The sequence below is a fragment of the Silurus meridionalis genome, chromosome 5 (assembly GCF_014805685.1).
Source record: "Silurus meridionalis isolate SWU-2019-XX chromosome 5, ASM1480568v1, whole genome shotgun sequence".
Taxonomy (NCBI): domain Eukaryota; kingdom Metazoa; phylum Chordata; class Actinopteri; order Siluriformes; family Siluridae; genus Silurus; species Silurus meridionalis.
The window spans coordinates 20,183,010-20,208,354 of record NC_060888.1 but is presented as its reverse complement, the minus strand read 5'-3'; the positions used below and the strand labels follow the sequence as shown (position 1 = coordinate 20,208,354).

The following is a 25,345-nucleotide window of genomic DNA, read 5'->3' as shown; positions in this document are numbered from 1 at the left end:
TAGTTACTTCCATTTAAGGTTTCTCCTGTGCAGATGTTTGAACTGCAATGACCTTTAATAAATCAATAAATAAAAGTAAATATTAACAAGCATATTAAACAAGATACCGCTCCCTGTTCTTCTGAGTTTTTCATTGTAATATATTATAAAACGCATAGTAAAACAAAAGTACAAATTATTCAAACTCCCTCCGAAATAAAATAAATAAAATGCTCATCACAGAAATGTTTTTAAAAAACAATTTTATTTGTTTATGATCTTTCCAAAAAGGCTAAATTCAACTCTTAAATTTTGTTAATGACAATTTTACAGTGATTTGGTTTTGATGTGTACTGGGACATGCAATCAAATAAATATGTCATATGTTTACTGTACATTGGCAATACACACACACACGCACGCACACGCACGCACGCAGACACACGCACACACACGCACACACACATGCACACACACACCCTGCAAAAAGTTATTTTTATCCTTTTGTTTTATTTGTAAATCAGTACCTTTCAACTTTATCATTATCTCCATTACAATAAAAAATACAAAATATACAGAAGCAGACCAAAATATGATTTAACAGAAATGAAGGAAAATGACATCATTGCAGTTATTAGACTTTTTGGCAGATCATCTTGTTTGAAAAAGGACATCGAAATTTATATATTTATTAACAAATATATTTCTTTGTTAATATCATTATCAGGAAAACTACTTCACCCTGTTTTGTGTTTTTTTTTTAGCAGTTTTGTATTTAGCTATTAGCTGAACTATTTGCAATGTTTTTGTGTTCAGCATGTTGCTGTCAGTATCCTCACAATGTACAGGTTTAAAGATGGCATTGTTAATGCAGAATAAATTATAATAAAAAAAGGTTCTACATGCAAGAAAGAATTTCTGTTCCACAAATAAATCCATTCTTTTTTTTTTTTTTTTTTTGTAAATAGAAATACACAACATTTTAAGGTACACGAAAATATTTTTTCCATGATAAAGTTGAAAGTTTAGCTATATTATATAGAATAATATTGATTAGATTACTAACCCCGGCAGTTTCACCCTTTTAAGTGCAAGACTAAATCATCAAGCAGTAAACATTAATACATGAAGGCTATTCACACATCACATGTTCAGTTACATTTTGTGTAATTGCTTTTTCCAGAAAGAACATTCCAAGCTTTAAATACACTCTATGTGAAAATTCTTTTACTGTTTTATAAGAAATACAGTATGTCATTACAGATTTTGAGAAATAATAGTATTTCCCTGATTGAAGTTTTTTAGGTCCCTGGAACAGAAACTGAATAAATTTTTCAAAAAGCTGAATTTCTTCACTCCTTAACTCAGATATACCAGAAACAAGCAGCAACACAAACATCTGGGTAAGATAATGAGCACATTATGAATAATAGTGCTAATCTCACTCAAACCAATTCGGTAATTTATTGTTTTCTGAGCTTCTAGCTTCTACCTGAAATAATGCAATTCAAACATTCAGAAGGGTTTTTTCTTCCCTTTAAATTTACATCTACATTAATTTTACACACAAGAAAATGTACTAATGAACAAAATAATGCAGAATGCAAAGTCATGAAACTGAGACAAACCCTTGTGTAAACACAGGCAAATTTTCCTCTTTAAAATCAGTTTGTCTGCAAGAAAGTAGCTGGCAACAAAAACATTAAAAAAGGAACATGTGTAAGTGTTGGAATTGATAGCCCTTAGCACAGTTTCTATGTGGTTTGCCTTAGACAAACAGAAACGAAGAGCCAACAGACACTCACAAACAGCATTTCCACATGATCGTATATAGTAAGCATGGTAAGGCTTTAATGTGAAATGAAGACAAATGATGCTGAGAAGCTGCTTACCTCAGATATGAAACGATGAAGAAACAAAACACAAAAAATCAGTATGAGATAACCTTTCAAAGACAAAGATTGGAGATCAAACGCTATTCAGTATGTCGAAAAATAGAAAGTAGAAGCACAAATGTACATTTCCAGCCCTTTACCCAGTAGGTTGAATGCGGTGTTTTCTACATGAAAAAAAATCAGGTGCAAATATATAGTACAAACATATTAAATGGGTTAGCTGTCTTCTGTGTGAAAGAAGCTTCAGAATAATTTATAAATGATACAAAAAAATTGAAGTCAAATGTAGTATGCCGTAATACACTCGTAGAAAAAAAGAGTACTAAACTGTATATAGTTGCTGAGCTGGTACGCTCAGGGGGACACTTCCTGTACCATCATTTACCTAAAAAGTTGTATACCTTGAAACATGTTTCTCAAAAATAAAAACTATTTACGCTCCTTTTATGTATATTAAAGAATCAATTAAAGGTACATCATATCCACATTTCCATGGGAAGATCTAATTGGACCCCAGTAACAAGACAAAGTACAGTTCTACATGTACAGATCTGTTTTTCAAAGGGTAATTTGTATGATCGTATGATATAAAAAAAAGTGGAAGTATATTTTACTCTGAACATGTACAGAGCTCAATGGATGTAAATAATCACTGGAAATCTCATGCACAGGCCTTAATACCAGATTCCTTTCCGTTCGAACAGAAGAACAACATTACTCTTTGATCTAACGAGCAGCTTCTGTTGCAGGGACATTTGTACATTAAACAGCACTGAACCTAGTGTTTTGGTATCAGACAGCATGCGAGTCGGACATTGTGCTGTCTCTGAAACAATGAGACTTGTGCACATTCAAGTTATGAAACACCCACAGCATCAACAGTACATGAACTAAGAACATGTCATACGTTACAGACGAGCACAGACACATATACACATTCACATAGAGAACTCGTAGTACGTACAATAGACGTAAACAATGGCTTTGAGTATGTTTATCCTTTTAGAAATGTTTGCATATATACCTAGGTATATACACAGTTTCACATACATGATGTCAGAGATTACAGTTATACGATCGGAGGATGCGTGAAAGCATCCACAAAACTTCTACATTTTTACAGGAAGTGAATGCATGACAGAAAATTGTTTACCTACATATTATTTTCAGTAATTATTGCAGTCTAAACAATATGGCTTTAACTAGTGAAAAAACGCTCAGCACTAGAAAAAAAGGTCACCCTTTATCATTCCTAGCTATTCAAAATAGAAAACTTGCCTTCTGGATTAGACCTAAAAACTACTGTCAATATTTACTTCGAATCTTTTTTTAAGCCAATCTGCCAATTCCACAAGAGTGGCTCAGGGACTTTTGTGAATTGGGTTTAAACACTCTAAATCTAGAAACAGCTGCTAAATAGAACTACCGTCCTTCCTTACTAAGAATAGTTAAAGGGTTTTATATTACCCTACATCACCCATTGCTCAGCTCAAGCTTTGACATGCCGAGTAATTTTTATTTTTCAGTATCAGACTGGAACATGTGTATGTAAACCCCTTGATATTGTCTGCTTATAAAATTCTGTAATTTTTAAACAGTATGAAATGTAAAGAAAATCAAATCAAAATGTTCAAATTATGCAACTTTTGACCCTTTAACCGATTTACCAAAAACTTTTTGCCATCTCTGTAATATTTTATCTTAAAAATGCCACAGTGGTTAAATGTTTAAAAAATCTTGTTAGATAGATTGGCTATAACCAGCAGATATATAGCCACAGCTATAAATAAATAGATAGCATTCTATTTATCTATGAATATGAAAAGGTTACGTAGCATAAGATCTTGGCAGTATTAGACAGTATAGTTGTCAGGGAACTAGAATGTAGAATTATTGTATATTTAATTTTTATTGGCTTTGTTTCATTGATTCTTCCATCTAGCTTGGAAGCCAGAAAGTCAAAAACAGCTCATTCTAGACTTCGATTTGATTACAGGAATGAAGATTTTGATGCTCTTTATATGGTCTATAGATTTTGGGTGCAAATCAAATTATTTCCTAGACACCTCAAATCAGGATTTTTGTTTCTTGTTAATATTTCTCAAAATGGATTCACATTAACTTGCTAGCCAATTTCATACTTTCATTACTTTTAATATCAGTATCTTTTTACTGCACTACAGTGGTGGCATTTGATTGTCTTTCTGGGCAAAAGTGATACCTCCAAATAAAAATCACTTGCTCATTTTTCATAGAATCTAGCTCCCATCAGTGCAGTGTTTTCCAGGCTGGATAACAAGTACAAGTTTTTTCTTCACAGAAAAGATTTGGTCACTGAAATAATTATTTAGCTTAAATATGGCAGTGTTTTTATTTATTTATTTATTTATTTATTTATTTATTTATTTATTTATTTATTGTTAATCCAATACAAACCTATACATACTTTCCTTTCCTAAAAATCATGCTGGCAGGACTGATGTGCATATTACTTCTCTTCCAAATGTTAAACAAATGACTTCTCTTATTTATTCATACTCTTGCACTCTAAAAGACAAATATGGAAATAAGGGGAAGAAGTGTATCCAAGAAATGACAACTAGACATTGTGCATTCAGGATGTCTAGAACAGCATTGTAGACACACTCATGTTTTCTCGCAAGTCAATAATTAAGTCGAGATCCATTATTCAAGAGAGAAAACTTTTTCAGTCATATCTAAAAAATAACATAAATTCCTCACAAACAATCAAATTCAACTCAAATATGTAGAAAGTAATCGGAAGGCATCATGCTTAAATTGGGGGACACTATCTGCACACACATAAACACCTCATCCCAGTGCCAGAGTTCTTTAGTGTCAACTGCATGGAATGCATTCCTGTTGTTTCCTTTATAATGAATCCCAATGGCCCACTATTTGCAGAGTATGAGGCCATGGTTGTGCATATAAGTTAACTAATAGAAAAATCTTCAACATATAAACAATCTGAACCTGAATGGCAGTGACAAGACCAACTTTGTAGGGGAATGGATTGTTTTTATCAGTAGAAATAACAACTAAGACTTTTTTTAGGCAGTGAAAAGCCTTCCACAGTTTGGCAAGATTCCCACTATACCCAGTCTCAAACTACATCACTTCCTCGCAAAAGTAAACCTCCCAGCAGCCCCCAAATACAGACTCATGTCCATTACTTTTTAAACATGTCCTGAAGAGGTCCCGGCAAAAATTTCAGAACTGTGTCCAAAATGCTCTCCTCGTCTTCATCGTCGTCATCCCCGCACCCTGCCGGAATGGCCTTTTTCGGGCGAGTTAGTGAACCTTCGCAGGCTTGCTCCATTGCCGCTTTCTCCTCAGCCTCCTTCTCCTCTTTCTTCTTCAGTCCGTACTATATAATAAATGATTCAGACCACAAGCAGGATGAAGCATTTCAATAATCAAAACTTGCTTAAGTTTCTAGTGAATTGCTTTTAAATTGTATTAGAGTATTGTGGATTTCAAAAAAGACCAATGGCACATTTTATTATTTAAATGTAAGGTAAATGTAAATTTTTTTAAAAATTGTGCTATAATATACTTCTTAAATCATGTAAAATGCATACACCGGAAAAAACTCAACGGCATAACAGGTTCTTCCCTTTGTTCTGAGTCACAGTCATTCTCAGCATGACACAGAGCCACAGGTGAGTCCTTGAGGAATCCCCTAGTGGCGGGCGGTCAGGGCCTGCAAAGTCTTCTCTGCTGGCCTAAACACTATCAGAAGCACTGACCTACATTTACAACCTAAATTCTAATATTTGCTCCATGAAATTGTATTAATTTATTCCCAACAGTTTATTCTCTTCATTTCATAGCGTTTCTCTTTGCTGCACTGCTTCCAGTACGTGTATGTGGATGTTAGATTATTTGTCCAATCAGATTTCAGCCTCTATGTGCTGCCATGTCAATCTAATCTGCCCAGGGCCTTCAGAGTCAGTACTGCTGGCTCTTTGTCCATAGAGAATATTAGCAACGGGTCTGTTTCTTTAACCAATCAGATTTTCATATTCACATCACCGAGCCAGCTAGCTGACCCAGAATAGCGCCAGCATTTTTCCATCCACTGATGGGTTGGTCAGAGGGAAACTGTTACAGCCAAGTTTGACTGGCACAACTCGGCTGTAGCGCTCATACACATTAATACATCCATACATTTTTTTACGCCTACGGAGGAAGAGAAATTGATTTGGTCTCAGACATACTTAAAAATAAATTTTCCAGAAAAGCTAGACTTTTGAGGAGGGGTCAGCCAACCCCGAAGCGAGCTAGCTTGTCTCAGCCCGGGAAAGGGTTTGTTCACCACTTCCAGACCAGTGAATAAGAGTGGTACCACTGGATTACAGCCTCTGAGGAGCGGTGCAAGTCTTCATCTCTGGAGAGTATGTTGGATTTTATTTACATTTTTAATATTTTTGTCATGTTATTAGACAAATATTGATTCTGAACTGATGCAGATGATGTAGGTGGCACAGTTGCGGTTGTAGTGTGTAGTTTGTGAAATGCCTCTCTCTCTGTAATGCCACGTGTTGTTATATTGCATTTTTTAAATTATTTTTGTTAGAAATTTCCCCACTGTGGGACGAATAAAGGTTTATCTTATCTTATTTTATAGTATTGATGGTTTCTATAATCGCGATGTGATAGTGGTGGTATTAAGAGGTAGATTAAGTTGCGTAACTCCTCACTAAAGGCCCAGGTACTAAATGCACGCCCCGCCCCTTAACCCTTAACTGCTCAATTATACACTTGGGCTTTAATTTACATCACTAGTCAGCTACTTGGGTTAAAAAAAGGTCTACAATCTACAAATTGTCATCTTCTTAAGAGACTGATACAAAAGTAATTCTATTCTACATAAAAAATGCATCCTGTTCAGTCAGACCCTAATCTTATACAAACTTAACATGATTTACTTCAGATTTAATATGAAATATAAAATAAATGGACACTCAAAACTGCTTCAATAACCATAAATTCTTTGATGCCTAAGACAAACATCCTTTGAACACACTTTAGTTCTAGTTGACAGTTTTCAGGTGTACCACAATAAAAATGTGCAATCAGCTGTCACCAAGAAGATAATGGATTTCCTTCTGAGTGGGTTCCTCATGTCTTTCCAGGGAGTTTGATTTCTCATGCCATCACCTTTGGCTTGTTCATTAGGGAACTGAATATAAATCTACATTCAGATCTCTGTAAAGCTGCACTGGTCTATTGTTAAAAGTGCTATGCAAATTGAATTGAATTGAAATGAATTGAATAATTTTTCCTTGTCAGCACTTAGAAATCTGAATCTTTTCATCAAGGGCATACATGAGGTGACACTATCTCTAATGTTTTTTTGATTTTATAGAGTTATTGACATCCACATTGGGCTTGAAATACGTATATAAACACAGTAATAGGCTTTTGAACAAAATCAGAGTTAGAGATTACTTTTGTAACTATCTAATAAAATCTTATACAAAAACACATTTAAACATAGCAAAATTATAAATGTGCAACACAATAAGTCAATCTGTGCTTAATTTGTGGTGTTGGATCAGTTTCCACAGGCGTTTGGAGAATACAGGAAGCTTACCTTATCTCTGATGCTCTGTCTGACCTTTTCTCTCTCTGCCTCCATGCGAGCATGCTTAGCCTTCCTCTCCTCCTCTTGTTGCCGCAGTGCCTCCTGCCTCTCCTCTTCTTTCTTCTGGGCATCTGGGTCTTTTTCCTCTTCTCCACCTAACATTTTCCCCATGTCTTTGGTGGCCCCTGTAGAGGGCAGCCAGTATCTGTGTTAGTAAGCAATGCTGTACATAGTAGACCAGTGAAATTTTGATCCTAATACAGGATTGCTCTTCACATGCAAATTTGTTTTTAAACCCCTTACAACGCTTGTCACAATATTCAGCTATTAATCTAAAATTATTATATGATTCACAAGTGGTATTTGTTTATTAGTTTCTATAATAATTGTGTGACTACAGAGAAACTAAGCAATGTATTTACAATTATAAGAATAGAAACCTTGTGCATTGTACATGTACTAACTGTTGTCTTCGTACAATTCTCATTGAAGACATAAAAATAATTATTCTCATTAAGAATATATATATATATATATATATATATATATATATATATATATATATATATATATATATGTGTGTGTGTGTGTGTGTGTGTGTGTGTGTGTGTGTGTGTGTGTGTGTGTGAAGAGATATATTGTAAATCCATTTGTCTGCATTATTGTAAAAATAAATAAATAAATAAATAAATAAATAAATAAATAAATAAATAAATAAATAGCAAAGCAACCAGAAATTCTTGGGATATCCAAAGTAATCCTTAACTCTAAGCTTCACAAGGCTTATTTTAGGTTTGATCTCACTATTTTGTGTCCTCTGCTTGCCTGTGAAAAGACTCTTTCACTGTGTGTGATGCTGCGGTGTTCTCAGCGTGACACGCTGCCTAAATGGATATTTCTGAGCCAAAATAAAGAAGCCAAACAGGGCCCCTAGAGAGATACATGCTTCTCCTCCCGCATAGCCATCTGTTTCACTTGTCTAAGTCTGCATTTGAGAGATAGACTTCTTAGAGAGAGCCACTGTGTAATTCCTATCTCTCACTGTTTTTTTTCAGCTATTGGTAAGGAGTTTGCTTTAGTAACTCATACATTAATTTTAACCATATAACACTGAATGAACCAATCTCTAGATACATGTTTTAATGATTGGGAGTCCTACATTGACATTATTTGAATTTAAATAATAATAATGTTTTACTAAATCACACTGTTTCTGCCTTTGTGAAAGGAATGCTGCTATATGTGTTTACTCCATATTCTCTGTATATTCGATTTTATTGTATTTCACTGCAATTCTATTTCATTTATATTATATTGTAAATTCTATATTATTTCTATACTCCTATATTCTATTCTATTCTATTCTATTCTATTCTATTCTATTCTATTCTATTCTATTCTATTTAATTTTTTATTACATTCTTAAATATTACACTGCACCAAAATGCGACGTACTGTAATACTTCTGACATGACACTTGACGTTTCCTTTAAATATTAATGTGGCTAATGATCCTCTCTGTCACAGTGTTTTATAGTTAAAAAAAAGGAAACTGCAGAACAGCCATTAGGAACAATTGAGTGATGTTGATTGTAATAGCGGGTGTATTATTCAGCTGTAATCCATTATATTACATATCTTAGATTAACATTTTTCTCGAGTTTCACGGAAATGACTGAGAAAGCATTCTGTATTTTCTACAGTTACAGGATCTAATATATGGCATATAAAACTATATGCGCTTTATACAGTAAATGTATATCTAAATAAATGTTTTGTGTAAATCCATATGAACCTAATCAGCAAAGGTAGAGCATGACAGAATCTAATTAAGTGCTTCTTGCACTCATTGACTTAATCTGTTGAATCAATGCATAGCTTTGGAGCGACTGTGCTTTTGAAAACGGAATGCTCACTGTGTGCTACGTGCAAAAGCCTCGTTTCAAATCAACTCTAAATGATAATGCACGGACCTCTCCTGCCTTTAATTATGTCCACAGGCTTCCCAGGGCATTCACTGCCAAAAGGATTTAATTGGCGAAAGTGTGTGATTAGGACACCTTGGGCTGACAGATTAGCGTTCAGCCACGGTCTAGCTGCGTGTACAGTCTCTAGAGCGTAGACAGTAAAAGGTCGCTCTTAATTTCCGAACTAGTCTACCCACTCCCACTCCCTATCACCTCCACACTCACACACACACACACACACACACACACACACACACACACACACACACACACACACACACACAGCTTCTTAAAAGATAATTGACTCTCCACCCCAGTGGTCGCCTTTTGGCTAACCGAATTTGAATGCATGAGCGTTCTGACGTTCCATATGTACTCAAGGTCATTGCTGGTTTATTCACAAATAAATAGTGTAATCCGAATAGAATACACAGGTCCGACCTCTATAATGGTCCATCAATATAAAGCTTTGCTACAAATTCGTAAAAATATGTTTTTTTGGTAATGGTTCAATGATTACCATACATTTTATGTAAGTTGAAATTTTTCTTATGAGGAATTTCTTCATTTGTACACTGCTACACATACAATAAAACATGTAAGCCATTTAATATAGTCATACCACACAGTTTGTTGTTACCATTACAAAAGACAAGAGCTCCTTTTCTATTACATGCTGCATGGCTTTACATCAAAGAACTGAATGAATGAAAGACCGTGATGATGGAGGATGGGCGAGCAATTCTGATGATTTATCACAGCATTGGTTGAAAACTCATATATCAGAGGAAATCTCTTGTTCTCAATTATATGATTTTTTTGTAAAGTGAAACACAGAGAAACAGAGGTATAAAATGGATCATAAAATCTAATTGTTCCTATAATGGATAGTGTCTCTGTCATTGTCTTTGTGCTCATTTTTAGCTGTCATTGAACTCGGTGCTTTCGCAAAAAAAGCTCCCGTGGGAGCCAAATGGACCTTGGCATCAAGAAGACATGTAAAGAGTGTTTCAAATTTAAATTATGTTTTTATGTGCAGTCTACATTGATGTTCAGAATAATCTTGAGATGGTCAGTCCAAACAATTTCTAAGATGTGTTTTAAAAAAGAAAAAGGTCAGGTCCATGTCTAAACCAGTATGGGTGCACAAGTTAAATGTAAAAAAAAAAAAAAAAAAAAAGTTCCTGAAACGCTATATATATTCCTGAATAATTTGTACAGGATGTGGAAGTTTGATGAGTGAAAGTGTTCTGAATAATAGATGACCTTCATGGATTAATCATGTCCTGATACTGTTACTACAGAACTGCACACAGATTAGCTCAAAGGAACAAACATCAAACACAGTGAAAAGAGCTGTATAGTTGATAAATGTGTTCTAAATTATGGTACGTGTGAGATGTCATGTTTGTTTTCATTTAAAACTATTAATATACTACATAAATAACACTGACTTTTCTGTAAAGCATTGTTACTTAGGTTCGTTTCTCCTATTCCTACATTGAAAGCAACAGCGAATGCCAATGCTTTGATCTAAACCTGACTGCAAGCCACAATGCAGTTACTCAGAACATGTTTAGGGGAGCAATTACTATTTGAAATGCTAAAACATTGGAAAAACACAAACAGTCAAAAAAATAACCATTCAAGGCAGTAATTCAAGCTTAGTGCTTTTGCACCTGAGACACAATACATAAAAGGTCATCATCCGATTACAATGGCTCTCAAGTGCCTGACACATCTGGACCCATCTGAGGCAATAGGGAAATACATTATCTACAGTTGTTTCGCTGATGAAACCAATGCACGGAATTGATTTGAAGAGTTGACCTTTAAACAAAACCGGTCCTCTTAAATTAGAAAATCTATATCTCATCCAAACAAACGCCTGAAATCACGACCTGTTTACACCGTAGCCTTGTGTAGAATGAGATCCAATAAACTGTCATTTTACTCTCATGCTCTTATTTGTAAGCAAGACCTAAAAATAGCTTTATGACCTTAAGGTAAACAAATAAACACCTAATTTTGTCTTTCTGTGATGGCAAAAAAAAATGTTGCAAAGATAGCATCAATGCATTTTAGTTGGGAAACTTTAAGACTCTATTAGTGGTTAAAATGTGATTTACCTCCCAGTGCTTGCTTCATTACAAAATCCATGGTGCACTTTATCTGGTCTTGACAAAGTTAGAGAAAAGGGTGCATGTATTCTATTTGTAGTCCCTGTTGTATTTAGCCACTACAGCATGTATTCTTCTGTGCTTGATGTTGGTGCTTTCACGCCTCTGAAAAAAACCACACAAAACATTGGTAAATAGTCTATATTCATAAGTGGAAAAAAAAATGTGAACATTACATTTACAGCAGCAATGCATACAGAGTATAAATCAATATTACAATGATAAAACTAGATTAATAAAAATGCACATATATTGAGATATGATACAATGGTTTTGCATCTGACCCATGCAGTAAAAATGATCTCTTTCATAACTGATTCGAGCTCAAAGTCAGTGTAAATGAACTCGAAACACTTGTGAACACTCCCACTTTGCGAATCAGTAGGGATTTATATAATATTACTTAATATAACTGAGACTGAGAAAAGTACCTTCATATTATGAGAAGATTTAAAGGTGTAAAAATGATTTGTTTTTATAGCTGTTTTTGAATCAAGATCACACTCATTACAATTCTGACACTGCACATTACTTATATCAGGGTGATAGCTGCAATGTAAATCAAGAGTATACTGTATTTTGTCTAAAATGCATCAGGCGCTGCCCTTTGGGTAAATTGAGCATGGCATTTTGTTAGATCATGTTAATGGAGCGAAATGCAAACAGATGGCTGATATATAGCATGTTAGTGGGAATCAAATCCATTAGAGTGTTTTTTTTTGTGGTGGTGCTGAGCTTAGCACACCATTATGAATAGGTTATGAAACAAACCAATCAAATGGCCTGTATTAATCATGTCCTTGGCACCATGGTTTTCCTAACAGCACACAAAATGACTTAGAAAAGCAAAGAAAAAAAATTATTTAGCAAAGAAGAAACTGCAGCAAGTCATGCTTTTGTTCCCTCCAAACAAAATTGTTCATGTACAGTATGCAGCATCTTTGAAATGGTTCACACTCAAAAAACATGAACAGAAAAGAACTGTTTTGTAATACGGACCACGCTGACCAACGTAAAGCAAACTGAACCTGACAGCAGTCATATATCTACATATGTAAATAAGCTTTTGCAGCATTTCTTAAGCAATGAGCTCTTTTTTTTGTATGATAGGTTTCTAGTAGATAAACCACCAAGTTTGCATCAACAATGTCTGATAAACCAACCAGTCTTCTTTATATTTTTAGATTATTCAAGACCACATAATAATAATTATATTAAAATAATTATATAATATTAGATCTAAAGCTCATTTTCCAACACAGCTCTAATATCCTGTTCAAAAGTAAATTAAGTTCTTATTGATTGTAACTACAGTATAATGAGTGTCAGAAACCATTCCCACTGGGACACAGGGTTGTAGATTGGAATATTTCTTGATTTGGCACTGATTTATTAGGTTGAATTCGGGAATGGATAAAAAATGTTGTGGTCCTCTGCAACTTGATCCTGACACCCTTTGACTTACATTCACACACCAAATGAGGATCCAAACACAAGTCCTATAAAGAGTGTAAAGTCTTGCTGGAAATACAGTGTAAATTAAATTTTAGTTTCCAGCCCTGAGCACTGCAATATACAATAGAGTAAACTTGCAAAGTAAACAGCCTCATGCCATCCATCTTGCTGGACTAACAGGTAATTGTAAAGACTTTTATTAGATTAGACCGCATGAAGTCACTGACCAGAAATCTGTTGATACCTGTGGAATATTATGATAAAGCTATAACATTTGTAATTGACCCAAAATGTAGAAAAGATTGCTGATGTGATAGTGAATTAAAAAACATACATTCAAGTACATGGGGCAAAAGTAAAAAAAAAAAGTTTCATACTATTGAGAAATAGTAAAAGTCCAGGTAAAATTGTTTAGTCATTTTTCTTTTTGCAGTTATAAGTGAAGTCTGAACTGGTGCGCCTTGTGAACTTGAGGCAAATTCTCAAATTCTCTAATGCTCATACCATGCATAGCATTTTGTATATAATCTTATATTTTGTATATCATATATACAGTACAGACCAAAAGTTTGGACACACCTTCTCATTCAAAGAGTTTTCTTTATTTTCATGACTATGAAAATTGTAGAGTCACACTGAAGGCATCAAGGGCTATTTGACCAAGAAGGAGAGTGATGGGGTGCTGCACCAGATGACCTGGCCTCCACAGTCACCGGACCTGAACCCAATCGAGATGGTTTGGGGTGAGCTGGACCGCAGAGTGAAGGCAAAAGGGCCAACAAGTGCCAAGCATCTCTCGGGGAACTCCTTCAAGACTGTTGGAAGACCATTTCAGGTGACTACCTCTTGAAGCTCATCAAGAGAATGCCAAGAGTGTGCAAAGCAGTAATCAAAGCAAAAGGTGGCTACTTTGAAGAACCTAGAATATGACATTTTTCAGTTGTTTCACACTTTTTTGTTATGTATATAATTTCATATATAATTCCACATGTGTTAATTCATAGTTTTGATGCCTTCAGTGTGAATCTACAATTTTCATAGTCATTTTCATGAGAAGGTGTGTCCAAACTTTTGGTCTGTACTGTATATATAAAATATAAGATTATATAAGAAAAAAAGAACATTAATTACATATAACAAGCATTTAATCAAGAGTCAAGTTGAATCAAAAACTTATCCTAGGAAAATTAGGTTCAAAGCAGGGACAAAATTACCCACCAGTCCCTTTTTGGGCACCATACATTTATTTACTCATTCATATCTAAGTGAAAATCAAGCTTTTGAGAGAAAAAACAAAGGAAACCCACATGGGCACAGGGGAAAACTTGCAAATCTGCACAGACAGTACCTGAGTTCAAAATCACAGTAAAGATAATGTACAAATACAGTACAGTCAGACTCTTTTCTCTGCATATCCCAACTTGTTAAGAAGCTGGAGTGGAAGCACAGATTTATCTGCAATATCGTGGTCCTGAAGCAGAAAAAGTTCAGGTCTTTATCTATAAGGTGTGCTCGGATTTGAGCTCAAACGTTAATTTTGAATAAAATAACCATTAACTGAGCATTTCCGCTAATCTCCCACTGCCAAAAATTAGGAACGCTTGTACTAAACTGCATAATACACATCATTTTTATATTTGTTGAATGTACCTCTAGGTTATAGTGGTAAAGGTTAATATTATTCAATATTTCAGGTGCGAAATTTGTCAAGAGCAGATATATAAGGTGTATATACATGCAGTCAATGGCTACATGCCATAAACCTACTGGGTCCTAGCATTCCCAGCAAAAACCTAATGACCTTGGCGACTCAGACCACACAATAGGAAAATCAGTGAATCGGGGCACCTTGAAGCATTCAGAGATACACATAAAGGATTGCTGTTTGTTTTGTTTTATTATATAGAACAAATCTATGATAAATAAAACAGCATAAATAAGGAAACCCTGACATCTATTTCTCTAGTCATTCTGGCATCTCAGATTGTTTTATATTCATTGAAAAATAAAACAATAAATCAAAATAAATGCCTTCACCTATAATATATAATTTGTCTATACCTCTCAAGTTAATAGACTGAAATCATTTATTTAATTCCTGTGACTGGATGGTAATAATTTATAGCAGGAGGTCATGCTAGAGGGAAAGGTGGCCTGGTTTCATTCATTTTTTACTACAGTATCATACACCAAGCCTGTCGTTTTAGAAGTCTGTAACAAATTAGTGGGAACTCAACTCATTTTTACCCCATAGCCTGAGAATAGATTCTAAAAAAGGCCATCTCATTTACCATTGCTTGAAGGGCAAAGTCATTATGAAATAGATATCTCACAGTATAAACGAGCCCTTGTCATAGAAAGACACTGGGGATTATTTATTAGAAATTCTTTATGAAAAGGACTTGAGGAACTACACTGCAATTGTAATGTAAATGCATTTTTTTTAAATAAATATTAGTTTGCCATTGTATTAGGGCAGTTATAATAAACAAAAGATGGTTTTATTCTGGATTAACTACCATCTGTTAAAATTGTAACACACTTCTATTTCCTAATTACATTCCATATCTATTTTCTTGTATGGTAGAAATGTTTACAAACAGTTTAACTTGGAAAAAAGAGAGTCTTTTAAATGCATGGCAACCTGACAAAAGTACACCCACCCTACTGTAATGTCAAAGATAATATCGACAAAATCCTGTGTAACTCCTCAATTTTTAAGACCTTCAATTTGTAGTTTCAAAATGTGATACAGACCTTACACGAATCGAATGCAAATATTTAACATTTGAAAAATTAAAACATGCCAGCTAATCACACAGAGGGGGCTTGCTATGTAATTAAAACCACCAATTTGTGTGTGACTGGTCACGGTTGGAATTGGATAAATTGCAATTTTATCACTAAATCAAAGAAAGTCAATGAAATGAAGTGTCAAATTTCCTAATAAGAATTACTTGAATGCTTGATCCTTGATGCGATTCACTTTACTGGACTTTCCTTATTTTCCTTGTAGGAACACCTACAGGTTTTGTAAGCAATTTATCAATGAATGTTAAAATAAAAATCTCTTTTTTGTGGTGATGTTTTTTTTTTTTTTTGCTTGTTATCTAGCAAAATGAGCAGCATTTGTGCATGGTCATAAGTTATTATTAAGCAATTTAATAATTTTATTAATAAAACTAGCAACATTTTAATGCAAATATAAAGATAATTATGGAATATGTCTATGCAACAAAAAGAAAACAATCTGTTATAGTTTCCAATCTTTCCACAGCATGTTTCTCTGTTAGAAACACTGCACTTTGACAAACCTGTCAAAAGTTGATATTTTTTATACAATTCTTAAATTTTAAATGGCATTTTGACTTCAGAGATGATTCTTGAATCAAGAGCACTTTATTTATAACACTTGTTCATACGTACAACTATCTAATCAGCCAGTCATGTAGCAAAACTGCAATATCTAAAGTGCCTTGTAGATAATGGCCAACAGTTTAGGGTAATGTTCGCATCAACCATCAGAATAGGGGAAAAATGTGATCTCAGTGATTTTGACTGTTGCATGATTGTTGGTCAAGGATAGGTGTGCGTGAATATTTCAATACAGGCTGATTTCCTAGGATTTTCGCATACAACAATCTCTAGAGTTTATTCAGAATCAGGCAATGACCACTTAGATAAACAATCATCAACTGTGTTAGCAACTGTGGTGAGCAGAACTGCATGCCAGAATACACAACATGACAAACTACAACAGCAGAGGACCACAACAGGTTCCACTCCTGTCATCCAAGAACAGAAAGCAGTGTGCACAAGCTGAACAAAACTGCACAGTTGATGATTAGAAAAACATGGCCTGGTCTGATGTATCTCGATTACTACTGAGGCACACAGATGGTAGGCACAGAATTTGCCACCAACAGCATACATCAATAAACCTAACTTTCTTGTGCCAACAGTCCTGGCTGGTGGAGGTGGTGTAATGGCGAGGGGAATCCCAAACTGTTTTCACAAAAATGACAACAAGACCAATGTTCTTCAGTAGGCTTTTTCAGACTCCCGGTTCTAAATACTATACCTTTGGGATGGGGTAGACCACGAGATTCAAGGCAGAAAACTACATCAGAACAATATGCAATATTGCATGATGTAATCATGTCAAAATAATTTTCTTAAATCATGTGCAATCCACGGCATGGCAAGCTGGGGACAGAGCACAGGGTCAGTCATTATACAGCACCCACTTTACAAAGAGGGTTAGGGGCCTCGCTCAAGGGGTCCAGAGCAACAGCTTGGTAAATACTGGGGCTGGAACCCCTGACCTTCAAATCAGTAATCCATAGCCCTGATCTACCACTTCCCCACACCCATACAACTGCACTAGAATTTAAAATGGAAAAGGGACAATTTTTATTCTGCCATCGGACATTTTGTACACAATTTGGCAAATGCAGTCCTTAATCACTTTGAATTGATAAATATGTACTTAGGTGTTTCTTCGTATTGATTTTTTGTCAAGAATCAGTCAGAAGTGCACAAATGAGTTGTCCAAAAAAGAACATACAAATGGCAGTCATATGGCAGCATACTCAAAGTCAGGGTATAGTAGATAATTAAATTACACTGCATGATCCCAAGCTTGGTTTACTAAATGATTCTGACAGCAAAGAACCATAGATGGTAAGATTAAATGTAGGGCATAAAGCCAAGAAAGAATGTTGTGCAGACCCATCACTCCCAAACATTACGCTTTTTAATTATTTTTATTTTTTTACTGTACATGAGCATATTTCGAACAAGGATTTTAGACTACATACTAAACAAAATACATGGACTGCTCATTAAAGTATTTCAAAAGTCTTTTTTGGAAAGATTTTACACATACCTGACAAAATCCTTTTTCCTTTTTTTTTAAGTAAAAACAAAAATGAACAAATAAATTGGTAAGTAACTAAAGACTTGGCTTTGCATTTGGGAAATTAAAGTCTTAGTAAGTCTCTTGAGGATGTATTTGCTCTTATCAAAAACTTTACATATTTGTGTGAGGTCTGACTTTATGTGATTCTTCACCCATTCCTGCTGTGTCATTAATTAACTGTGGCCCCTGCTTTTCCTGCATGCTTGACTGAACAATAATTTGTGGTTTTAATGATGAGTGACGGTGTTCCAAGTGCTGCAGAGATGGCGTGAATAGAGTTTGTGGGGGACTTTGCTTGGCATTTCACACATGGTACAGCATGAATATTTCATTTTGTAGTGTTTCTTGGTTGCACAAAAACACACTTTTATTATTATTCACTTGACCACTGTCTAATGGAAAGGTCACTTTTATTAAATAACATATGAGACAGGTTTTTAATATAAAACTGCATTATTTATCTATTTATTGATTTTTTTGTTTAACAATTTTAAATTAAAAATTTTTAATTCATGATGTAACATTTTTTTCTTTCTTTTAAACTTTAAGGTTGAGAACCTACTTTATGAATACAAGTCCTCTGAAATGGGAGATGACAAGACGTAATATAAGACATGAGGTCCTGTGCTTTTGAAACCTTGTAGAAGTAAATGCAGTCAAAATATTATTTACAATGATAATACATAATATGAATGAAGAAAGTGTTGGAAATCCAGCTGAAGTGTGCATCTAAATAACCTCTTAGGTCCCACCTGAGTGTATCTCATAAATTGGCAGGGGCAAATAAGGTGATGTTTAAGAATCAGTTGGGAAGAGTTGTTGCCAAGGCAACGGCTTTCCATGTAAAACACAGGGTGCCAGGACGAGATGATGAGGCCTAGTAAAGCGCAGGAGACTCCAGGACATCAACTCTTCATTACCCATCACACTTTCCACACTTCAACACACAGTGAGTTGTAGCTGGGATTGAATAAAGCCTGCATTGGCTGAAATAAGTTTGAGCTAATTTTTGCCATGGTTTTGCATCATCTTTCTTAGACACCTGTACTTGCCTGTCAAGGTTTTCAATATCCCTGGTCAACTGGAGATGTCTAATAGTCATATACACTTTTCATGGCTCATGAAATGGTGACTCCAGATGAGTAATGAAATTTTCATATTATATGTCAATCTCCTTACTTTGTACCAGAATGTACATCTGGACATCATCTCAAAAATGTTCTGCAAAAAAGTATTTTTGGCTTGTTAAGTCCAAGTAACACAGGTTCTACCTACTCCTTTTTCTTTAATTAAATCAGAATAAATTCTTAGGTGAAATTTATTTTTTTGACACAATTTTTCTTTTGTGTATATTTGTTTAATTGTGATGACACTATAAACAGTCAGATTAGGGGTACAATGCAATTACACTAACTGCATCTGTAATTGATTATGTTTATGGAGCTGGATTAATATCCAAATTTGTATTCAGATTTAAACCCAAAAATGAACTTAGCCGAAACAGGTAAGTTCATTGCTCATGCAGTTTTTATTTTTGTTTAACATTTCTAACAAATGTAATTTGTTCTATTGTTACCACAAAGTTTAGCCCAATTTAAACCACCATAAAACTAACCTGACAGTTACTAATAACACTGTAAATATATTGTGCCTTGCTTACAAACCTTTTTGTCTTGTGAACTTTATAGCACAGAAGTTTACACTTTGTGACTTTTTCGCTGCCTCTTGTGGGATCCGAGTTTTTATCCATATTTTTACTCTAAACAGCACAAATCATCTTACAAGCATATTTTTTTCTTAAAAAATACTAATTTGTAGCTCCTTATTTATATTTATTTTTACATACATTAAGAACACATTATTGTTTTATTTTGAATAATAGTATTTGTTATCATTTCAATAATATATTTTCACATAAATCTATTTATTATTAACAATCACTATTCTGTAAGCCAAACTTTGTTGAAAAGCTATGACTCATGCCTCCAATTGTGGAGTCACACTTCTTTTGTGCCTAAACTTGGTTGGTGTTATAATGTTTAAAATATCGAAGCTGAAATATGACCTGCCATAATCCCGATCTGATCCCTCTGACACTACGCTGACTGTGAAAGAAACCATGCATACTGTAGCTTTAATATATAATTATTATAATATTAAATATTCCATGTTATTTGTTTTGTCTATTTTTTCTATACTATATTATTAGCCTCAGTCTCGACTCACATAGACCAACATATGAATATTTATACTACAGCAGCATATGAATATTTATTTCACGATCAGTTGTGTCTACTTGCTTTCAGGGAAGGTTTCTGCACTCACTTTTTCCTAACCACCTGCTAAGTAGGTGTCAAAGTATATCAGTGTGTGCTAATAGCAGGGAGGCCACGGAAGCTCCATTCTCATATGGGGGGCCAATTAGCCTCTGTCATAACACCATATCTGTGTCTGCCACATATTTGCTGACTTCAGTAGTTACAACAGAATTCATATAGAAAACTGCAGGGTTTATGCAAAAGTACTGACATATGAGATCTATAGAAGAGATTATTGGATTCCAAAATAGAGTTCTCTATGCTCTTTTTGACATTTTGTGATATTACTCATCACTGCTGTCGATGATAAAACAAACATATAAACATATATAAGAAACACATAAAATTATAGTTTTATAAATAACTGGATATAATCTTTTTTTAACAATATTTATTATTTGATTAACTATGAATAGCTAATAATTGTAAGTTGTTAGCATCATTTATTAGTAGCATAATGTGTATTATTTTTCAGCTAATAGATTTTGCTATGACTATGGCCATAGCTTTGTTTAGCAACAGCTACAGCCAATAATTGTATATAACCAATTTTTCAGCAAACATTTAAACACAATCACTGTTAATGCCCAAGCAGAGATTTACCTTACTATTCAAAGGTAAATACAGAAAAAAAAACTAATAAAAAAAAACAACAAGCCTAAAAATCTGGTAAGTTTAATCATCACTTAGAATTGATCATTTTATAGATATTCTTTCATTCTATCAGTCTCCCATTTTGTTTATTTATTTATCTTGTTCTATTTTTATGCTTGTTTCATTTACTAATAATTTGTAACGTGTGATACATTGACTCTATGGCCTGTAGAAAGGATCATTATTATCTGCTGTTTTGTCATTATCGCAGTATAAACAGCAGGTAGTTATTGCAGACCTTATAAAGTAAACAATCCGAAAAAAACAGGCATGCAACATCTGGCATGTTAGACTTTCACATTAATATGAGCTTCAATTTTCATACACCACATGTAGATTTTAAGATTAGCAAACGATATTAGCAGTTATATCCCTGTGGAACATATATTAGTCCATCTGTGCCACAGAAACGGGCCTGCTGTGCTTTCTGAAGTATGATAGAGCAGTTTATTTATTTAATTATTAAAAAGATTCTCTGGGTTTTTAGAAAAAAAAAATATATTGTATAATGCAACTATAATGTATAATATAATATATGATATGATATTGTATAAAAACAAATAAAAACACACAAGCTCACAAGCAAATAAACAAAACAAGGTCCAGAACAATTATTAAGACATGAACTCTTTTGAATGCGTCCATCAGGAAAGCATTACTGGATCGTGAGGACAAACAATGAGAATTGCGTGGTGTTTTTATTTTCCCTTTCAGGAAATCCAGCTACTAAATCTAGGGCCTATATATTCTGACCTCACACACAGACACACATAAACATTTGCATTATTACAAAATAGCATTAGGAAACTTTGTATAAAACACTGGGTTCTGTATATATGGCAAAGTTTATTTTTTTTTCAATATAACACTGACTTACATTCTGGTGTATGCCTATTATATCTTGTTTACTGTTTGTTTGTTTTTATTATGTGATTACGCTGTCTGTTTGCACTGTGGGATGGGTTTAACCTTACACTACATTACATCATGTCAAGTATGTGATATGTATGAGCCAAATAAACAACCTTGAACCTTAAACCAATATTAAAAATTCTCAGTTCAAATAAATATTAAATCAATTGTAATATTAAATACAAAAAAAAAAAAAACCTTTAACCTGGAAAGCAATTTTAGGCTACCTCATGCATGTTTTGTTAGTCGGAGAAGTGCTCAGTATCTGTGTGTCTGCCCAGAAGTGCACCACTTAAAAAGTACAAAGAATGTGGGCAAGAAAGATAAGCTGTTATTTTAAAAAGCTTGCTGTGAGCAGGCATCCAAAAGAAAATGATTTTGCACAATTTACCTTAATTAAAGGACTTTTCAGTTCACAGCCATCTTTCCAAACATCCGACAATGGCAATAGTTTTCAAAAATTACATTCTGTTCATGTTGTGTTTGGGGTTAAAATAATAAATTTAAGGTTTCGAATGAAACTGAAACCTTACAGTATGTGCTTGGATCACGTTTCTCTAGACATTTTCTAAAAGCCATAAACCATATTTATATTACAGAGATTCTTACAGAGGTTATTTTGGTGTTGGGGTAACAAGGTAAAATATATTTTAAGAAAATTAAATACAAATAAAAAATGAAATCTGAAACAGAAAAAGTCAATGCGGTTGTTCGATTCTCTATGTCTATCATTTACACTCCCAGCTGTGCACACACACCTGCCACCATTAGCATCTCCAAGGCCATCATCAGTATCTCCATAAGAGCTTTTGTGTGTATTCAAATAATATGGTATAGACTGTCACTTACTGCCATAAAAATGATATGCATTACAGGGAAATGTTTTGTGTGTATCACTAAACTCTAAGTAGGGATGCTTCAATACCTAGATAAGTACTGTATGGGTCTATCCAATATATTGCATATTTATTCATATTCATGGACATGTTCTAAAACTACATGTTACTAACCAAGTAAATGTACTCACACTACTGACTCCAGGACACTAAATGACCAGGTATGGACGTATTTTACAATTAAATATAACATAAATGAAAAGTGGAGAAACTACATTATCTTTCTACAATACAAGCAACCTAACGAAACATCTTAAATGTAAAATTCATCACACGAAATTCATGACAAGAAGCACACAGAGGCAATGAATGTGGCAGCAATTACTAACATAGCAATACAAAATGAGTGAAAGCTGAGTGAAATTAACATCCCTTACTCAGTATTTCGTTCTTGACAATCAGCCAAAATCAGACATTTCCAATTGCAACGGAACATTTTTGACATTCAGTAAGACAAAAGCTTTCCTAAATGAAACAAAACTGTCCCCACTGCAACCCTATTGATTCAGTTAGTAATGTTATTACTATCATTATTATTATTATTATTATTATTATTAAAAAGCAGGCCTAATATTGTGATCATATAGTGATTTTCATGGTCACTATATAAATCTCAGAAAATTCAACAAAACCAAAAATATTTCCTGATTGCTTAAAACTAAATAGCTTACTAATTTCTGTATGTGTATTTGTACTGTTATTGACCAGTACCAACAAATATGTACCCGTACCTACCATTATGGTTTTTTTTCAACTGAGCTTTACTTTTTTGCCCTCTGGCTGTTACATGTTCAGTGTTTTCCTATTGGAAAAATGCCATTATAACCTAGCAAGATGAATGCGAATCACAGAAAGATTACATCCTGCATTGGCTATTTCTTTGGTGCTGATATGAATAATTTAGCACTTGATATCTATCCCTGCTGCTGAGACTTTGCTGATGATTTTTCGGAAAAAGAATGCAGGAAATAGATTAAGAATATGCCATTCATCAACTGTCATGCATAGTATATTAGTACTATGCAGTTCACATTTTTTTTTTTTTTATTCTGGTCAGCTTAGTAGACATATATATTTAAGTAATAGCACAGGTGTATGCGAGTGTGTGCGGGTTCTGAGATCATTATGTTTGTTTGCCTCTCAATGTGTCACCGGGATTTCAAAGAAAAATAAAACCTCCAAACAGTTTTGACCTCCCAAGACTAGATGAATAGATCAAAATAAATATTTGAGCAATGGATATGATAAGGGCACTTCTTATCTCATGTATCAGCGGCCCATAATTCAAATGGTACTTTGAAATTCCACAGCATTTTGATTGATATATAATAAAAAAAAATGATTAAAGTAACATTTTAAACTTCAGTCACTGTAGAGCACACATGAGCACTTTACAGTACATAATCACAGCTTTGGTGTCTGACAATGTTACAGAAATAAGAGCACTTGAAGAATGTTCTGGGGTTGCACATTATTCAACCTTCACCTCGGGAACAATGGTTTAAAACAGCAGTGTGCACTTAGGGACATGGGGTGTGCAGAGTCCCATTGGCATTAGTATCCCTGCAGCATTATGCATCAACCTGACCTGTGTTTTTCTGTCAAACAAAGATCTCATGTTGTGTCTATCGTCATGCTCTGTAGCTTATGCCGTCGTTCTTGCACATCAGTACTAATTTACTGTTTTTTATTTTGGACATCTTTAACATATGTTCACATCTATTGTGCTTCTGATTGAAGTGTGCACACCATCGTATCTCCGAATGCCGGGTGCAATAGCTGCAAAAAGGCATCATACATATAGGGTACGACTTATTACTTCATAAAGCGTTACTGTATACACATAAGCACGCACGAACGAACGCACGCGAGCGCGCACACACGAACACGAACGTGAAGCAACAGGGAAGAGCAGTTCAGCTTCAGATGAATTATTTACGCTGTGTATGCATGTGAAAGCCCGTTGAAAGCACTGCGCATCTGTTCAGGCCCGTGCGTGTTATTGATTTCACTATAAAGGAAGTGAAACGTGAGAAGAGGCAACGTGTGATTCCGGGTTTAGGACACACCGGCAGCCTCCACGACGAACCGACACAGCAGAAGCATCAGCATCCTCTTCCTCCTCCTCCTCCTCCGCCGTCGTCTCCTCCATCTCATTTTCTCTCAATGCACATAAAAGCAGACACAAATGCACGCACGAATGCACCTGAAAAAAAAAAAAACTATTCATGCTGTTTATTGCATGTGTGCGCGCGCGTGAGTCCCGCACTTCCCCGTGCAACGTGAAGCCGAAGCGGTTCATCCCGTCTTGCTCCGCGCGCCCTGCACCCTCACGCGCTCGACACTAAACCCTGCGGCCGCGAGCCGAACGCTGCGCAAGATGGGAGAGCTACTTTAACACTGCGCAAAAGATCCATGCATGCAACGACTGTAAGGCATACAGACCTTGCGCCGACAGTGAGGGACAGAAGGGCTGCAGTCTCCGGTTTTAGTCCGCCTTATCTGTTTGAAGAGAACAGCGTCTGCTCGCCTGCGCTCTTACGAGTCTCCCTCCTAC

The 25,345-nt window shown here is 34.8% G+C and overlaps 1 protein-coding gene across 1 annotated transcript; it reads right to left on the bottom strand.

Moving 5' to 3' along the window:
• Positions 1-225: 225 nt before the first annotated feature.
• Positions 226-25,345, bottom strand: cplx2 (complexin 2). Its single transcript, XM_046850510.1, has 4 exons — positions 25,234-25,345; positions 11,582-11,737; positions 7,495-7,670; positions 226-5,262 (listed from the first exon to the last, which is right to left on the bottom strand). Exons 2-4 carry the CDS (start codon positions 11,610-11,612, stop codon positions 5,065-5,067), a joined length of 405 nt encoding a protein of 134 aa, XP_046706466.1. The 5' UTR covers positions 11,613-11,737; positions 25,234-25,345; the 3' UTR covers positions 226-5,064.

Bases quoted from the DNA above. Each gene is read 5' to 3' on its own strand.
- cplx2 (XM_046850510.1), bottom strand. From the start codon at position 11,612: ATGGATTTTGTAATGAAGCAAGCACTGGGAG. The intron at 7,671-11,581 runs GTAAATCACATT...TGCCCTCTACAG, and splicing joins AATGAAGCAAGCACTGGGAG to GGGCCACCAAAGACATGGGG. The intron at 5,263-7,494 runs GTAAGCTTCCTG...TTTATTATATAG, and splicing joins GACAGAGCATCAGAGATAAG to TACGGACTGAAGAAGAAAGA.